The 15,378-nt window shown below is 45.2% G+C and overlaps 1 protein-coding gene across 5 annotated transcripts; it reads right to left on the bottom strand.

Moving 5' to 3' along the window:
* Nucleotides 1-369: 369 nt before the first annotated feature.
* On the bottom strand, nucleotides 370-15,068 carry LOC117135786 (rho guanine nucleotide exchange factor 7). 5 transcript variants are annotated; one of them, XM_033296302.1, is made up of 9 exons: nucleotides 14,628-15,068; nucleotides 9,886-10,270; nucleotides 9,627-9,827; nucleotides 9,112-9,532; nucleotides 8,816-9,055; nucleotides 5,174-5,594; nucleotides 4,805-5,044; nucleotides 2,799-3,656; nucleotides 370-1,339 (listed from the first exon to the last, which is right to left on the bottom strand). In XM_033296302.1, exons 2-9 carry the CDS (start codon nucleotides 10,221-10,223, stop codon nucleotides 1,146-1,148), a joined length of 2,913 nt encoding a protein of 970 aa, XP_033152193.1. In that variant the 5' UTR covers nucleotides 10,224-10,270; nucleotides 14,628-15,068; the 3' UTR covers nucleotides 370-1,145. The 5 variants fall into 5 exon arrangements, with proteins under 5 accessions (XP_033152193.1, XP_033152202.1, XP_033152168.1 ...); XM_033296277.1 differs by lacking the exons at nucleotides 370-1,339; nucleotides 2,799-3,656 and adding an exon at nucleotides 6,464-8,741 and having other exon boundaries at nucleotides 4,952-5,044; nucleotides 14,628-14,681; nucleotides 14,874-15,068; XM_033296311.1 differs by lacking the exon at nucleotides 2,799-3,656.
* Between the last annotated feature and the right edge of the window lie 310 nt (nucleotides 15,069-15,378).

Below are 15,378 nucleotides of genomic sequence, written 5' to 3'. Positions count from 1 at the left end.
CGCTCTTGACGTGGTTTGTTGCTCATTTGTCGCCATCTGCCGCTGCCTCCGCCACTACCACCGCCAGCGCCACTGCCACTCCATGTTCCCGCTGACTGATTGCAATCTCATTATGCTCCCCTGCAGTCGGGCACGGGTTTCCTCTTGCCAAGTCGCACGAAGCAGAGCAGAAAAGCCGCCTGGCACTCCGAATTATTCAGCAAAAATTGTCAGACAAGCGATAGCGGTTATACATTGTTTTAGACTCGTTAAATCGTTAGGCATTCTTGGGATCCGGAGTGGTTCTGCTCTGTTCTGCTTATGTGGGTTCCGATTGCAATCTCCAGAGGCTGCCACTTGCGAATGCACTAACTCAATGAAAGCCTCGAATTCATTTACATTTTCTGTGCGTGTATATTAATCCAATAAAGGTTCTAGGTATAATCGGTAAATACAACTTTTTGAGCGATTCTTCGTACGTTGCTGCAGCTTACTAAATTACTAAAGTATTGGCACATTTTTAAGAATTTTGCATTGTCAATTTGAAATCATCGTCAAAACTAAGATCAAAACTGGGTCTATCTGTTCGTATAACTTACACAAGCAGCTCTTAAAAGTTGCATGGCGGCAACGTCGTAAAATAAGTCAAATACAATAAGTCTAAAGAGTATAATCAATGCCAGTAAAATACGCATGTTGTGCTAGGCTCTTACAATGAAGATTATATCTAGGCATTATAACGAATTATTTATGTTCAGATGGGCTTAAGCAGATCTTCGCTGAAGTTGCCCGAAATATAAGAACAATACTCTAGTTCAAATTATGCATGCGATCAATCAAAAATAAAAGGTATTCAAACATACAGAAACCTCTTTGATAGATCGCACAATAATAAGATAGAAGCAGATGCTTGTTAATATTAGATACAATTGGCATATTGTCCGTTCACAAGTATACATACACATAAATAGTACTCGGTAAATACAATCCATATACGATTACAAAGTCCATATGTAGATAATTTTTTGGTAATTGACCCACTGCCCCCCGAAGATGCAAGGTAAAAGTGTCTAAGAATGAATTAAAGCTAAAAGCAGCGGCGGGTATTGTTTCGATGTATCGGTACCGAGGAATCCCCTCCAGAACCCTCCGGGTCACTTGCATAGTCAACACTTGGGTGTGTTGGCCCCGCTGCTCACGCTGCTCGTCTCCAAATGCTGCATGAGCAGCTGCTGGAGATCGGCTCGCAGGGCCCGCTCCTCGTTGATTTGCAGCTTGATCTGGGACATGTCCTGCTGCATCTGGCGGATGGCGGTCCACAGTTGGCGAAGGGTGGGGGTCATGTCCTCGTTTTCAAGGCCTGCTTGCCGGTGTGTGTTTCGGTGGATAAAAGAAAATCGAACAGAGAACAGAATATGTTAGTGTTGTGTGCGAGAGATCGGATGGGGAGAAGGGTGGATTAATGGTAATGTACAAAATATGATTGTGTAGGGTAGAAATATGTTTAGGCGTAAGTGATAACTATAAGCTATTGCTAGGATAATATAAAGAGTGTATATCTTAAATGTCATATGGCTAGGGGGGAGCCAAAACACAGGGCTTTCGACTACAGGACATCAATCTATGGGATACTATACAAGTTTAAGGGTATATCTAAGTTATCGCTATATTTATTAACAACAAAGCACACAACCACATAGACAAACAAAGGAAGATTCGTCTTGTAAAGAATTTTATTCATGGTTCGTTTGGATTCGTTGAGTTATCCATCCCTCCTTCGCGTCGACAAATATCAACTCAATTACAGTACAAACGTATAAACTGGTTAATAGTAGTTAAGAGTATATAGTTGTTAATTTGGTTGTTTCACAAAACACTTACAAAATAAGTTCGTTTATCCATCGATCAATAATGCACAACAGTTGGTTACTTTGATTTAGTTGCTGATTCTAGCTATGACTAACATTTAAAGCGCACTCTTTGATTACACATTGCACACTCTTTGATTTAATTGCTTGCTAGGCAGGTAACGGACATTTAATACAAAACTCACTAGGTCAACGTCCTCCAAGAACACAGATGCATTAGGAAGTACGATTATATCTAGTAGATAGTTTGGACTATGCATATTAGGCAATTCCAATGGCAAAATTGTGATCCGCACTCGATTGGCCACGTAAAAATAGAATTCGTTACGGCGTGGACGGAAATTTAAGGACTGCCCTTATTAAGCTGAACTAAATTCCATAAAAATTCAAAACGGAACCAGGAGTTGCACTCAGTGGCAAGCTTCATCATCTTCTAAGCTAGTCGCTTTTTCGCCAAGTCTTTTCACAGATTACATATTAATAATAGGCTAAGTTAGGTGTAAGTCAATATAAGCTAAGCACAAACTCTAGTTACAGTCTAGGTGCAGTGAAATTCGCTTGGCCGCCTGAAATGCAATGAATATAACCTCAGGCAGTTGGCCGAATTTCACCGCAGACACATCAAGGCGCTGCTTAAGGCTAAGACAATCAAAGCGAGCACAAGTCAAACGCCCATTCGCTTACAACTTCATATAGTTCGCTGGTCTAGAATCTAAGGCTTGTGGCATTGGAAGCTTTGCGCAGCCAGTAAATCAACTAAAAATCAATAAAGACTCGCACACGGAGCGCATTCAAAGCAAAGCATCTGTATCTGTATCTGGAGCTGGAGCGGCGGGATGCGATATGCGGATGCGATGCAATGCTGATGACTGATGAAGGCATGGTGGGTGATGCCCCCAACCCAGACTCAAACATGGTTGATCTTGCGCCACTGCTTCATCACAAAATTACCGCAACACCAGCTGCCCGACTGCCGTTTGCTGCCATCGGCATTAAGTTCCAAACTGGCCGTGGGTCCAGATCCATTGCCCCGTAGGAGTTCCCGCTCTACATCGCTGTCATCGGATCTCTCACCACCGGCCAGTTGCGGAGTGCTCCTCTGGAGCGTACTGGTCCGCAAAGCTCCGCCGCAATTCATCAAGTAGCCCGCTCCATACCCGGCATAGCGGTGCGAAGTGGAGGTCTCGAAGGAGCGGTTCAAGCGGCGATCATATAATCCTGGGTGTCCTGACGGATTCGGCTTCACTATAGTGGTGGCTGTGGCGTTTCCCGGGGATCTCTGATACGACTGCTGAGCCACCAATTTGGGTGCAGGCTTGTTCTTCCTCGGCAGCAGAGGTGATGTGCACACATTGTCGTAGCCCGAACCAAAACCACTTTTAAGGCGATTCAGGGACTTTCTGGTTGCTCTCTCCTCGGATAGCGCTCTCTGGTAGTCCTTGATGGACGGCGATCCTCCCGCAGCTCCGGATAAGGAGTAGCGTTGCGCAGGTGTCGCATTCAGCGAGGAAGACACCGAACTGGAGTATAGGTTGAAGTTGTTCGGGCTCGCCTCGCGCCAAATAAATGAGGAGTTCAAACTGCCGGCGGAGTGCTGACGACCTGGTTGCTGCTGGGAAAGATGTTGCTGCTGCAAGTGTTGTTGCTGCAGGTGCTGCTGCTGCAGATGCTGCTGCTGGTGCTGATTGAGGTAGGCTGAGTTGCCGACATTGGCTATGAAAGGCAGCTGTGGATTGGAGGTCGAGAAGGTTTTGCTCGTTTTCAGCTTGCCACCGCGGATGGGCAGACACGGAGTCCAGGGTTGCAAGGCTATATATAGATCGGTTTGGATCAGGTCGGAGTGGAATAAAGAGAGAGAGAAAAATGAAGAGATTTGAAGAAACGGAAAACGAAATACCAACAACGACAACGACAACAGGTGGGACCAATGAGAACCAAAAACCAAACAAAAAAGCAAAGGGATCACAACGCCAAAAGGGAGACAACCACAACAACCAAATGTGAATAAGGTGAATGAAGCAGGAATATGGAGAGAATGATAGTGTTTTCCTACAATGATGAGTTCGACACCGAGGGGAGAAAGCGCCCACAGGATAAAGGAAATAGTACCAGTACCATTAGCAGGGGACCACAACAGTACCAGTTGCAGTTGAATCAGGACTGTGGGATGAGTGTGCAAGATGGTTAGCAAAAACCTAAACCAAAAATCCAACATACTATATACATAATGTGTAGCTTGATGTTAATGGTAACAAATAATTCGAAATGAGGATGATTTGAGCGTAGGAATGGGAGTTGGGACGAAGGCGGTAAGAATAAATTAAACTAAGGTTTACATGGGTAATGGGATAACAAAAATAATGTTTATTTAAGTAAGAAACAAAGTAATTCGAATTCAATGGTCGTCAATACAAATAATAGCTATAGAGATACAGAATAATTGACATCTTTTAAAGCAAAAACTTTGGATTCCTTTGTTCGCTGCTTAGCACCAATTGCAGAGTTGAGTTTGTTGATCTTAAAACGAAATCAGTGGCCAATGGTACAACCAAAAAATCAATCTTTTCTCTTAAACATAATTTGGTAACTGGTTAACAATTCGTAAGCTTAAAGTTAATGGTTCGACTAAGCCTATTACAATATTCTCGATTAAATTTGGAAAATTCTTCTTGGTTTAGTGCAACGCCTTGTGAAAAGTGAATAAAACCATGAAATTATAGAGCAACCAAACCAACAAAATGATAAGTGGTTTGTTTAGCGGCTGAACTCTTAAGTGAGTCTGTGTTTTGTGTGAGGATTATACAGCTGTGTTTGTGTGAGTGTGTGTGTAAATAAGCAACTTGGCTAACAGTTTGTAGCTTTTGTTCTTCAGCAAATTATAATCAAACTTGGTTCGGGAGCACATAGAAATCGTTACAGCTAGATGAAGCACATCTGGGATGGCTTGCGCCACTTACCCGAGTGGATGGTGTTCCTGGCATTGTTCTGATAGGCGGCGCAGTAGGCCTCGAAAACCCGGAGCACCAGGGCGTCCTCCTCGTAGGTGGGCTGGTTTTTCCTTCCGCTGCAGTAGCTGGCCAGGGCATTGCTGGAGCTGCTGCCGCCGCCACCGCTGCCACTTCCCGATCCGCTGGTTGCATTCAATAAACTGGGTCGCAACGGCGGCGTGGGTCGTAGGCAGCTTATGGTCCAGTTAGCTGAGGATGCAAAACACATTTGATGCTTAGTTTAAATATTAATATGTGATGGGAAATTTAGAATCCCAGCAGGGAGTGATTAGTAAGTAGAAAACATACAAATCCCGTAGTATGGTCTCAATTTCTCACCCTTTGTGCTTCCTTTCCTTGCGCTTGGCACCCCCATTCCCACCGCTGCCGCCGCTGCTGCTGCCGCTGCCTGAATTGCTGGACTGGCGTCCATGGATGACGCCTGGAGTGGAGCTGCTGTCTTGCTGTTTGGTGTCTGGGCTGAACTTGATCTGGGGCCGGCTGCCCCCAGATGACTTGGCAGACTTGGTGGTTGTGGTGGATGCAGATGATGTGGTGGAGGCTGAGTGGGCGTGTACTGATTGTAGCTGAGGTGGTGGTTGAACGACTGGCTCCGTTTGTGATGCGACATCGAGTTGGTGGCCGGCGACCCCTGGTGGCTGTGGCTCCCTCCGCTGCTGCTGCCGGCCGGGATGCTGCTGGGAGTGGCTGGCGGACGGCCGCCGGGTGGTAGGAGTATGTGGCTTGATGGCGGCGACATCTGCAATGCAAGAGATGAAGAGCTCTGGTTAACAGTGTTTGTGTTTTTCTTTTTTAATCTTAACGCATAAAATACTGTAAGTTAGTTTTAATCAAAGAATCTCTATCTGGCCCGCCGTCAACAGGATCAGCGGTGCAATAGCAACAAGAAAACGTACAACAGCAGGTGAATCCTTCAGGCAAATCCTGCAGCGAGCTAAGCGCAGCAAGCAAATCGAATCGAATGCGTTTGATTGGTTTTTGGTTGTAATTTTCATTCTCGTTTTGAATTTTTGTGTTGTCGAGCGTTAGATTAATGTTTTGTAATTCGTTTAGCTTTACGACGGATGAAATTACCACCCAGAGTGGAGGGAGGAACAGCAGAACTAATGTTCATTGAATGCCATTTGCAAGTCCGTAAATTCAGAAATCATCATATTCAAATATTAATTGCAGTCAAATATCATGATGTGCTTTAGTTTGACTCATATACATATTTAATACATTTGTAGACTTGATAAACTTTTAAATGTTTAGAAGAAAGAAAGGAAACGTATTTAAAGAAATTTTTTCAAAAGCTATTACTTATTGTTTTATTACCAATTCCTTTGGAAATTTGGGCAAACAATGAACTCGCACTGGGTTAGTCAAAGGATGTGCTGATGAGGAAGCAATGTGTGATGACTTTTTTGGACGTGCTGCATTTGGCCAAATGGTTGCTGGTAGAGCATTAGGGATTTTTGAGTTTGGTGAACATGAGAGCAAAACGAATTTACAAAACAATCAAACGTAACACGTGCACGGAACAAACGCCGTCAGCCAGGTAACCCGGATACCATTCCACAGGAATCCTTAGATTACCTGGCCGTCGATCCATTTCGGATTGCTTGCCTTCTTCGGCGCCGGAAGCAATGCGGCCCGTACATATGGGACAGTCGAGCGAGGAGGAGTCGTGTGTGGGAGCAATCATGCCCTCGTCCTCACTGCACAGTGGGCAACTGGCGGATGATGTGGTGGTCGTCGTGTTGGTTGTGCTGGTGACACTGCCGTTGTAGTAGTCCGCACAGTTTTGGCACACTGAGCAGTACAGTGCGCCCTCGCTGTAACCGCTGGCTCCCAGGGAACAGAAGCAGCTGGAGCACACTGATCCCGAATCTTTTGAGTCCTTGGAGGGCAAGCTCTTATTGTAGGCGTGGGCTATGCCACGCACCACCTCCGGCGGCAGGCGCTCTTTCTTCCACCAGTGCGCATACATGCCCGAGCGAAAGGTTGCCTGCGGTTCCAATTGTTCCGCGGAACTCGAGCTAAATAGGATATTGTTGGTTGGGATATTCCTGTTCGTCTCATCCATGCTCGAGCTGGAGGGCAGAAAAATACTCCTCGTATTCACTTGTACTTGAGCAGAGCTAATGCAAGTAGGTTCCTCTTTGTGGTTGGTAGGGGTAGTGGGTTCATCTGATTGTTGAGGCTGCTCCTCTGATAGATCAACAACATCCTGAGTAGCCTCCGGAGTGAGAAACTTCTCCCTGAACATTCCGCACACATCAAACCTCTCTGCCTCCACATTATCTAGGATATCGTGGCCTGCGGCCTCCATGGGAAAGTATGATTCCGGATTGGGCGGATCCGGTGATGTAATTGTGCAACTGCCAGCCATTCCGCTGTCACTTGATCGCGGACTGGGACACTGGGAGTTTTCGCAGCAGCGGCATTTGGTGTCTAAGTGTAGATCCGGATCTCTGCGTGGCGGTGGTGGAGGGGGCGGTCGATTGGACATCTGCAGGAACTGATAGCTGATGCAGCGTCTAATGGAATCCCGGCTTCTCTCTGGCGGGGTTGTGCGCTTTTTTGAGGTGGTATCAATGCAGAGTTCGGTGGTGGAACTACTTCTTGTGGCAAGATTTGGATCTGTCTTTGGATTTCCTGTCGACGGACTGTCGCTTTTGTGGGAAACCCGCTTATCCGAGTTAAGATTATGGCCCGGAAAGGGCGTTAGCTCCCGATGCAGCTGTAGAGGTTTTTCTAGGATCTCGTCGTAGTTGTAAAGTAGTTCTGCTTGCAGTTTATCCGGAGCAGATAGACAGGCGGCGGGTAGATCAATGGAACTGGAGTGCAACTCCTCATCCTGCATCGCATCCACACTCTGATTTTGCATTTCCTGGCGATCTCGCCACGTTGGTACATATACCTCTGTATTTTTGCTGTGGTTGAAGCGATTGCCCACAAATATGGTTGGCATGCTGTGCCGTTCTGTCGGTGAAGCAGGCAGAGGAGTGGGTGGCTCTTGGACACTCGACTCCCTGCTGAGATCAACAGGCATACTGGCCAGATTCTCGCAGGCGGTGAATGCACCACCCAATCTAGCTGCAAAAATGGAACTCGCATCGGAACTTTGTTGTTGCAGGGAGAACGGTGGCTTGACCTTAATAATTGGCTCTTCCTCAACACAGCTTGTGATGCTGCCACCGACACCTAGCTCCAAAGTTGCCGTGGATGTGTGCACACTGGAATTTCGAGTCGTGGACTTTCGAGCCAAAGCTCTTAGTGCCCTGGATCCTATAACAAGAGACTCCTTCTTTAACTCGTTGAGCGCTAGAACTTCGTCCGTATCCGCGGAATCCAATTTAATGAGGTTAATAGAGGAACAGTGCCTCCTGGCACCCGTGCCATGGTCCACAAATGTGCCTGTGGAATTGCACATGGAATCGTTCCGCTTGTTTTGGTAAAACTGCACATATTCAAACGGATCCGAGTCGCAGGAATGCAAAAAATCATCTTCAAAGTCATCATCATAGCTTTCCGAGTCCGTTGGTAGTTCAATTGCATCCTGTCGTTCCAACTCGGACTGCCCCGAATCCTGATTGGCATTGAGATCTTTTAGCTTTGCGGAGGCCTTATGACAACGCTTTTTGCGCAACGCAATCCTTTTGAGATCGATGCTCTGGCGAGCCTGCGGGTACAGAAGCATCTTTACGATAGCACTCCGCAGTCCGCCGCCTTTAACAAGCCTGGCAAAGTGAGCACTAAGATTGGCGTACGGAGCTGTTGCTGGGTAATTGCTTGGGGGAAGAGTCACACGAAGAGGTCGCACATGGCACGGGGGGCTGGAGTAATAGGCACACAGCGAGAATCGCGTGCAGTAGCCCCGTGAATCCAAATGTTGACTCAGCTGCTCACGGTTTAAAGTGTCGCCAAAACGAAACGATAATAAAGGTGAATATATAGAAGAAATATACTACTTACATGAGCGGCATTTAGGTGTCCTAGCGAAGAGTTGCTCAAGTTGCTCAATTGCCGTTTGATGCCCATCGGCAGGCTGGGATTATTGGCATTGAGCAGCTCCACCCACTTGTTGGCCTCATTCGGACCCTGGCAAACAGCTACAATGCGATCGATCAAAGGACTGCTTATCTCAAAGGCGTTCTTCAGGGCATCCGTGTCCTCCAGACGATTCACTATGATCCCAGTTAAGGGTAGCTTGCCCTGCGTGTAAAAACAGATTACAAACAAATTCACCATGTTGTTGCTAGTGTTGCCACCTCATAGATGAATGCACTCATCCGCTGACTAACGCTAAGGAATAGCAAAGTTTGTGGGAAGAGCACAAAGTATCGGTCGCGATGATCAGCTCCAACTGCAACGCTGCCCATGTGGATGATGTCCCCGAGGGTGCTCAGCTCTTGTCCCTGCCATCCACGGACTGGCCCCGTGAGCACTTGCAGCTCCAGCTCCTTTTGGCGACGGGTGGCCGAGCAGGTGGCAGCTATGTCTTTGTACACGGCGACACTCCGCTGGGTGTCGCCGCGATCCGGATGACTGCTCTCCATATGCCGCTCCAGCTCCTGCAGCATGGCCGAGTATTTGTCCAGTCGCCGGAAGGGTTTTGATAGACCCGTCGTGAGCACAAGTAATCCAGGAGTGGCTGCGCCCTGTCGTTCCATATACTTTTCCAGCTCGTCCCTTTTAGAATAGAAATAAATGTATATTTAATAATTGAACATTACAATATGGGATAATTGGGGATATATAGATATATAAAGCGGGGAGCACATACTTGTACTTATCCAGTATGACTATGGCCTTTGGATGGGCAGCGCAGTAGGCCTGGTGCACCTTCTTCATCAAGGGGGCGCTGGTGAGAAATAGTTTTCCCACTCGATCGTTGCATTCCTCGATTTGGATGAGCAAATCCTCATGCGTACGCACAATCTCCACAAAGTTACACATCAGCTGGGCGTACTCATCCTGACTGAGTCTGTAGGAGAAGCAACTTTAGATTGTATTCAAATTATATGAGAGAATAGAGAACTTACATCTGCGTCTGTTGCATGGGCTCCAGGAAATTCTCGAGCAGACCCTGCAGCTCGGCTACATGGGCGCGCTCCGAGTCAAGCAGATCCTTGAGCACTACAGACCGATACTCCTGGATCTCCTCCGGCGGCCGTATGGTCTCCGTAAGAGGCAGCTGCACCTTGCACTCATTCACATAGTTGCTGGGAAACCAGCCAGTCTTATCGTTCAGCGTTCCCTCCCACCAGCCACCATCCTCGCGCTGGGTAACCGTGATGACATCGCCCTTCTGGAAGCACAGCTCGTCGTTATTGCTGCCCATGAAGGAGTACTCCGCCTGCACCACCAGTGGCTGATCCATTGTCGGATTGTTCAGGGCTGATCCGAGTCCGCACTAGATTGATTCAACTGAAACGAGGCGATGGGTATTGAACTTGAAACATCAGCCAGGCAATTTGCTCAATGAAAAAGCATATGGAAGCATATCGCTCGTTATATACAGCACCTACGCACTATTGCAGCGATGAGCTACATCATCGTCGATCGCTCGGAATTCCTCAGCTTCTTGGCATTAGCCAAGCAATAATTATGGCCCCAAAGAAGAAAACATTTTGAAAACATCTGTCGAGAAACGCGTGCGCAAGTTTCTTGACACTTTTCCGGCGACTCCCCTCCGGCTTTTCTTTCCTAGTTTACTGCAAGTGTCTGGAAAACTCGTGCGCTACACGATGGCCAAGGTCACACAAGCTGCGAGGATCCATTAAAAAAATTGGGTAAAAATCACTCGCGCGTATTGTGAAAGAAAAACTTTTCGGGCCATAAAAACAATTTGAATAGCCGGACAGGCCAACATATAAATCATAAACAACGGCCACGTCGCGTCTAAAAATATTTACGACCCTTTTTATATGGTTTGTTCGAACAACTCTTTAAGAGATCAACATTTCATTCAATCGTTAAACACTTTCGTTGACGGAAATGGGATTGGCACTTTGGATTCCGAAGGCAAGTGCACTCGATCGAGATATCTATAGAAAGAAGCAAAATCGCAAATATTTTCGAATGCCTCGAAAATTATATTGCGACATTGTTACCCACAAAAAACGTCAATATTCAAAAGCTAAATCAAAATGGTCTCTCGTATGAGTAACACCTTGTAAATGGCACGTTATAAAAAAGGGGACTAGTTAATGGATGTCATAATTTGTAAAGTCGTTTATAAAAGTCATCAGCCACTTTTGGTAATATTTAAAATTAGCAGCACACGTCGCTTTTATTAATGTAGGAATTCCTATGTTTATGCAAAAATTGAATTCTGGACTGAAAAAGTTAAAAAGTGATCTAGTTTCTAAAAATAGATGGATCACATTTGTGCGCTATTGCCGCAATGAGTAAACGCAAAAATATGAATAACTTGGTTTATTTTGCCCAAATAGTTTTCTTGAATACTAAAAATAAAAAACCGACGAAAGTATACATATTGGCGGTTCGCAAGTTCTATATGCCAGACTGGAACGTGTAGTTTTTCGCGAATTATTACAGCTCTCATGAGATTGTCAAGATTTATAGGATGACGAGAATATTTCCCTGAGGCAAGGTCACGTTTTGGCTGCACACACGCATGAAAATTTCTTAAAATGTCGCTTTTTCGCCATCTAGGCACTCGAATACATATACCCGCTAGTCTTTTGTATAGATGGGTGATATATACTTTTTCGACAATAATTTGTGGTACGAAAATTTGACGTTTTTCGCCGTTTTTGCTGCTCTCCGACGATGCACCGCACGCGTTCATTGCTTCAGCGAAACTGCCGAGAAAAGCGGAAAATACCGAAAAGCTGGCGACATATGGCAGACGAATTTTCCACGGCAACCGAAAGTGCCACTCTCGCAGCAATTTTCTGAGAGTCCCGTCGGATCGTAGGAGAATCGAATATATTTTTTTACATGTACGCGAGCGTTTTCGACCGGACACATCGCATATTTTCACGAAAAATCAACAGAGATGTGACAAAAAATATGAATCCGGGGACAACCTTTTCATCTGCGTTTCCAAAATGAGGATCTTAATTGTATTTCATTGAGAAATAAGCGACACCAGCAGCAGAATTCCTCGCTGTGCTTTTGTATTGTGTTTTGAAAAACCCCATAAAAATATTTGTGCCAAAATATATGTGGCACGGTTATTGGATGTGAGATCTTCCATGTTTGCGGATTCAGTCATCAATCGAGAACTTCTTCATATTCAAGCATTTTAGAATTATTTCAGAAAATTTCACCTGTTCCGCTCAGTTTCCTGTTGAACATACAATATATGCCCATGAATCATAGGAAATGTTTATGGAATGTGTAGACTTGTATAATCTAAAATTTAAAATCGTGCGACACACATTGTGGTTTTAATGGGATTATGGCTTCAGGAAACGTTAAATTCGCCCTATTTTTAGAATTTATGATAGCGTATAAATCAAATTTAAATCAAATACTTTTATTCTAAGACAAACAAGTGTGCTGGAACTGTAAACTCCACTGAATAAAGATGGTAAACCGACCATTTGACCAAGAACTAGATACCAGCCAGACAATACTCTTTCCACAGAATATTCATATTCAAATCAGCCGAGATCAGAATGTCGGCAAAAATACGCTTTATAAGTGCAACGCCAAACCCAAGCCAAATGTATGTCACTTTCCTCCGCTTCGTTTAACCCTGAAATCACTTTAAGTCCATGGCCGGGCACAATCAAATTTCCGTAGGTGGTGGTGCTCCAAACGATGCATCGGAGGTCAGATGAGCAGATGCATAAATGCAGATACCGAGTGGCACACACGCCGATATGTGGGCACATACAAAGATGCATACATACCCCATTGAAGCTCTCGGAACCAAATTTTAATTAATTCATTAAACTTGCACATGGCGCCGCGCGGATCGGCTGTGCGGCCCCAGATGCAGATACAGATACAAGTTTCAGATACAGATACACCGGTCCCACGCTCTCCGAGTATAAGAGACAACTCTTTTGGTTATTAACGATCCGTCTCCGAAGGCGAAATTCAAACGAATGTCCTACGGCTTCCGGAAATGCGCAATTTGGCGAGGAAAACGTCGCATCCATCGGAGGGGAGCACCCCAAATCAAATCACCGAATGTTTATTTTCGTGGGACACTGGGGAACGTAAACAACAAAGACGAGAGATGTAAAAGAAAAGCGAGTGGATTGTTTTGCTTGGCAAAGACAGCGGCAAAGACAAACAAAGTCAGCCAAAGACAAACCAAATTTATGCAGTTCTGCCTGGTCGGGACCGGATCCGAATCGCCATCCCTACTACCTCAGCCGAACTGCACTCAATAAGGCCTCTTCAATGTGTCAATACCGAGATTTACAGGCTGCACAGCCGCCACTTGAGATGCATTTCCTCAGATATATGGACGTAATATAGTTTGATTGCTTCGCTCGCCGTATTTATAGATACTTGGTGGCGGAGGAAGTCATCGGTGGCTGTGGGCACACCGAAGAGGTGAGCGAGTGGGAGTTCCAATAGCTTGTGGGGATCCGCTGTTCTCGACACCAACACACCAAGAACGAGGTCACCAGCGGAAATATGAAGAAATGCGGTTTCCCAGCAGCCACGGAAGAAAATCAGGCGCATGATTTGACGGCCAATGTTTGTTTTGGGAAATCACAGGCCCACATACAGATATTGCCAACATGCTTTCATTAAAGCGTAAGAATAACAACCATAGGGCGCAATGAGGCAAGTGGTTCGACGTGGTCTTACCCTAGACTTTTTCCCATTCCCCTTAAATATATAAACAAATATAACATTTCCAATCTCAAAAATAATTCTTTTGGAATTTTGAATAGTATGGCCTAGTGTAACTATTTTACAACATATATATCATTTATTTAGCAAACTGCTCTTGGAACTGGTGGTCGAAACCAAGACCATGTGAGAGTAAAGAAAAGAATGAATTTACATTCAGCTTGCCACCACCTTTCATAGGAAATTCTCTTGGCAGCGGTTCAAAATTATTCGGGTAATGATGCTTGTTGGTTCTGGGGATCCAATGGGGGAGTTTGGGGCCGGAAGGCAGGTGGCATGCAGCAGGCAGCGGCAGGCAGAACGTGCCTCCGTCGTCGTCCGGCAGTGCATTTTATTTTCGCAGCGAGTGCTAGCAAACAAACGCTTTCGGGAGGAGCTGGAACGGATGCCCACAAGGAGCCCTGCTATTGACCCAATGGATTATGCAGGCGGACCTCTGAACTCCAGAAACCGGCAACAAATTACTATTGCACGAGCAGCAGCAACTTGAACAACAGTTGTGCCGAAAGTACAGTAGTCATTACATAAAATGTAAATATGTCCCTTGGTGGGACGAAAAAACGACAATATTTCAGTCTACTAAAGGCTTCTTGTAAGAGATGTCTTCATCGATGAAGAATTTAGTAGTATAGGTATATTAGATTCTCAAGTGGAAACAAGGACTTTAAAGAGACCTAGAAGAAAAACCGCTCCATTCTTATATATGCCATAAAAATGACCCAGGCGTTCCTTATAGGAAGGCTTGATTGTGTCTGCCGTTGTGGGGATGTCTATGATGCCTCTACTTGGATGACGCATAGTGGGGTGAATTTTCAGATGCCACTGAACCTTTGCCCAGACGAGCAGTTATTGGAAAACCTGACTCATTTCCACGGCTAGATATTTCGCAGCCAAGCTGTCTGAAGGGTTTTCTTAACCACTCTAGTTCTTCGCTCACCTTCAGCTGCGTTGTGTTTTATCAAACATTTGTTGCTCCGTTTGTTGTTGTTCCCTGTCGTTCGTTGAGCAAAAATAGAATAGTGACTAATAGTTTAGTTTTCCCAGTTTCGTTGATTGCGCGACTTATCCACCCTTGTTATTATATACACAATTTGTTATATAGCAAAAGGAGCACACTTTTAACTATTTATTGCCCGATTTTCGGGATTCTTTTCTAGGCCGACGCGATTTGAACTGCACTCACTATTCGAAATACTTGTTTACTCAAGTGCCGGATCCGTGGGGCTGGGGTCAACTGCTTGGAGCGCCCGTTTGTGAACCAGGTGCACGTATTTAGGCACTTTTAGCAACTCTCTTTTCCCATGGCAAACATAAATAAAACACTGCGCTCGACCAAAATAGAAACCTAGAAAACCAGGGCTGCAATCGGCCGCAGCCAAACTAGAGATGTGTGCGTGCCAACAGGTCATCGGCATCGATGGGGCTATCGGTTAGCATTCCGTGACTTTTCATCGATAGTTTTGGACTTGAGAGTAAATTGATAAGTCTGTCTATGTTTATGAACCCTTATTAAACACTAAGTATTCACATTCAAAAATAATATAAACAACTTTTCGTCACATATATTTTGAATTATTACCTTAGGTACGGTATGTTCTTATTTTTGAATATCGTGGTAATTGTTTATGAGTATATGTATTTATTTGATTTTTGTTGATATAATTCGAAATGTGACCATTACTAGATAC

This window comes from Drosophila mauritiana, chromosome 2L (assembly GCF_004382145.1).
Source record: "Drosophila mauritiana strain mau12 chromosome 2L, ASM438214v1, whole genome shotgun sequence".
NCBI lineage: Eukaryota > Metazoa > Arthropoda > Insecta > Diptera > Drosophilidae > Drosophila > Drosophila mauritiana.
Note: the sequence above shows the minus strand (reverse complement) of the source record. Positions and strands in the feature narration are given on the sequence as shown.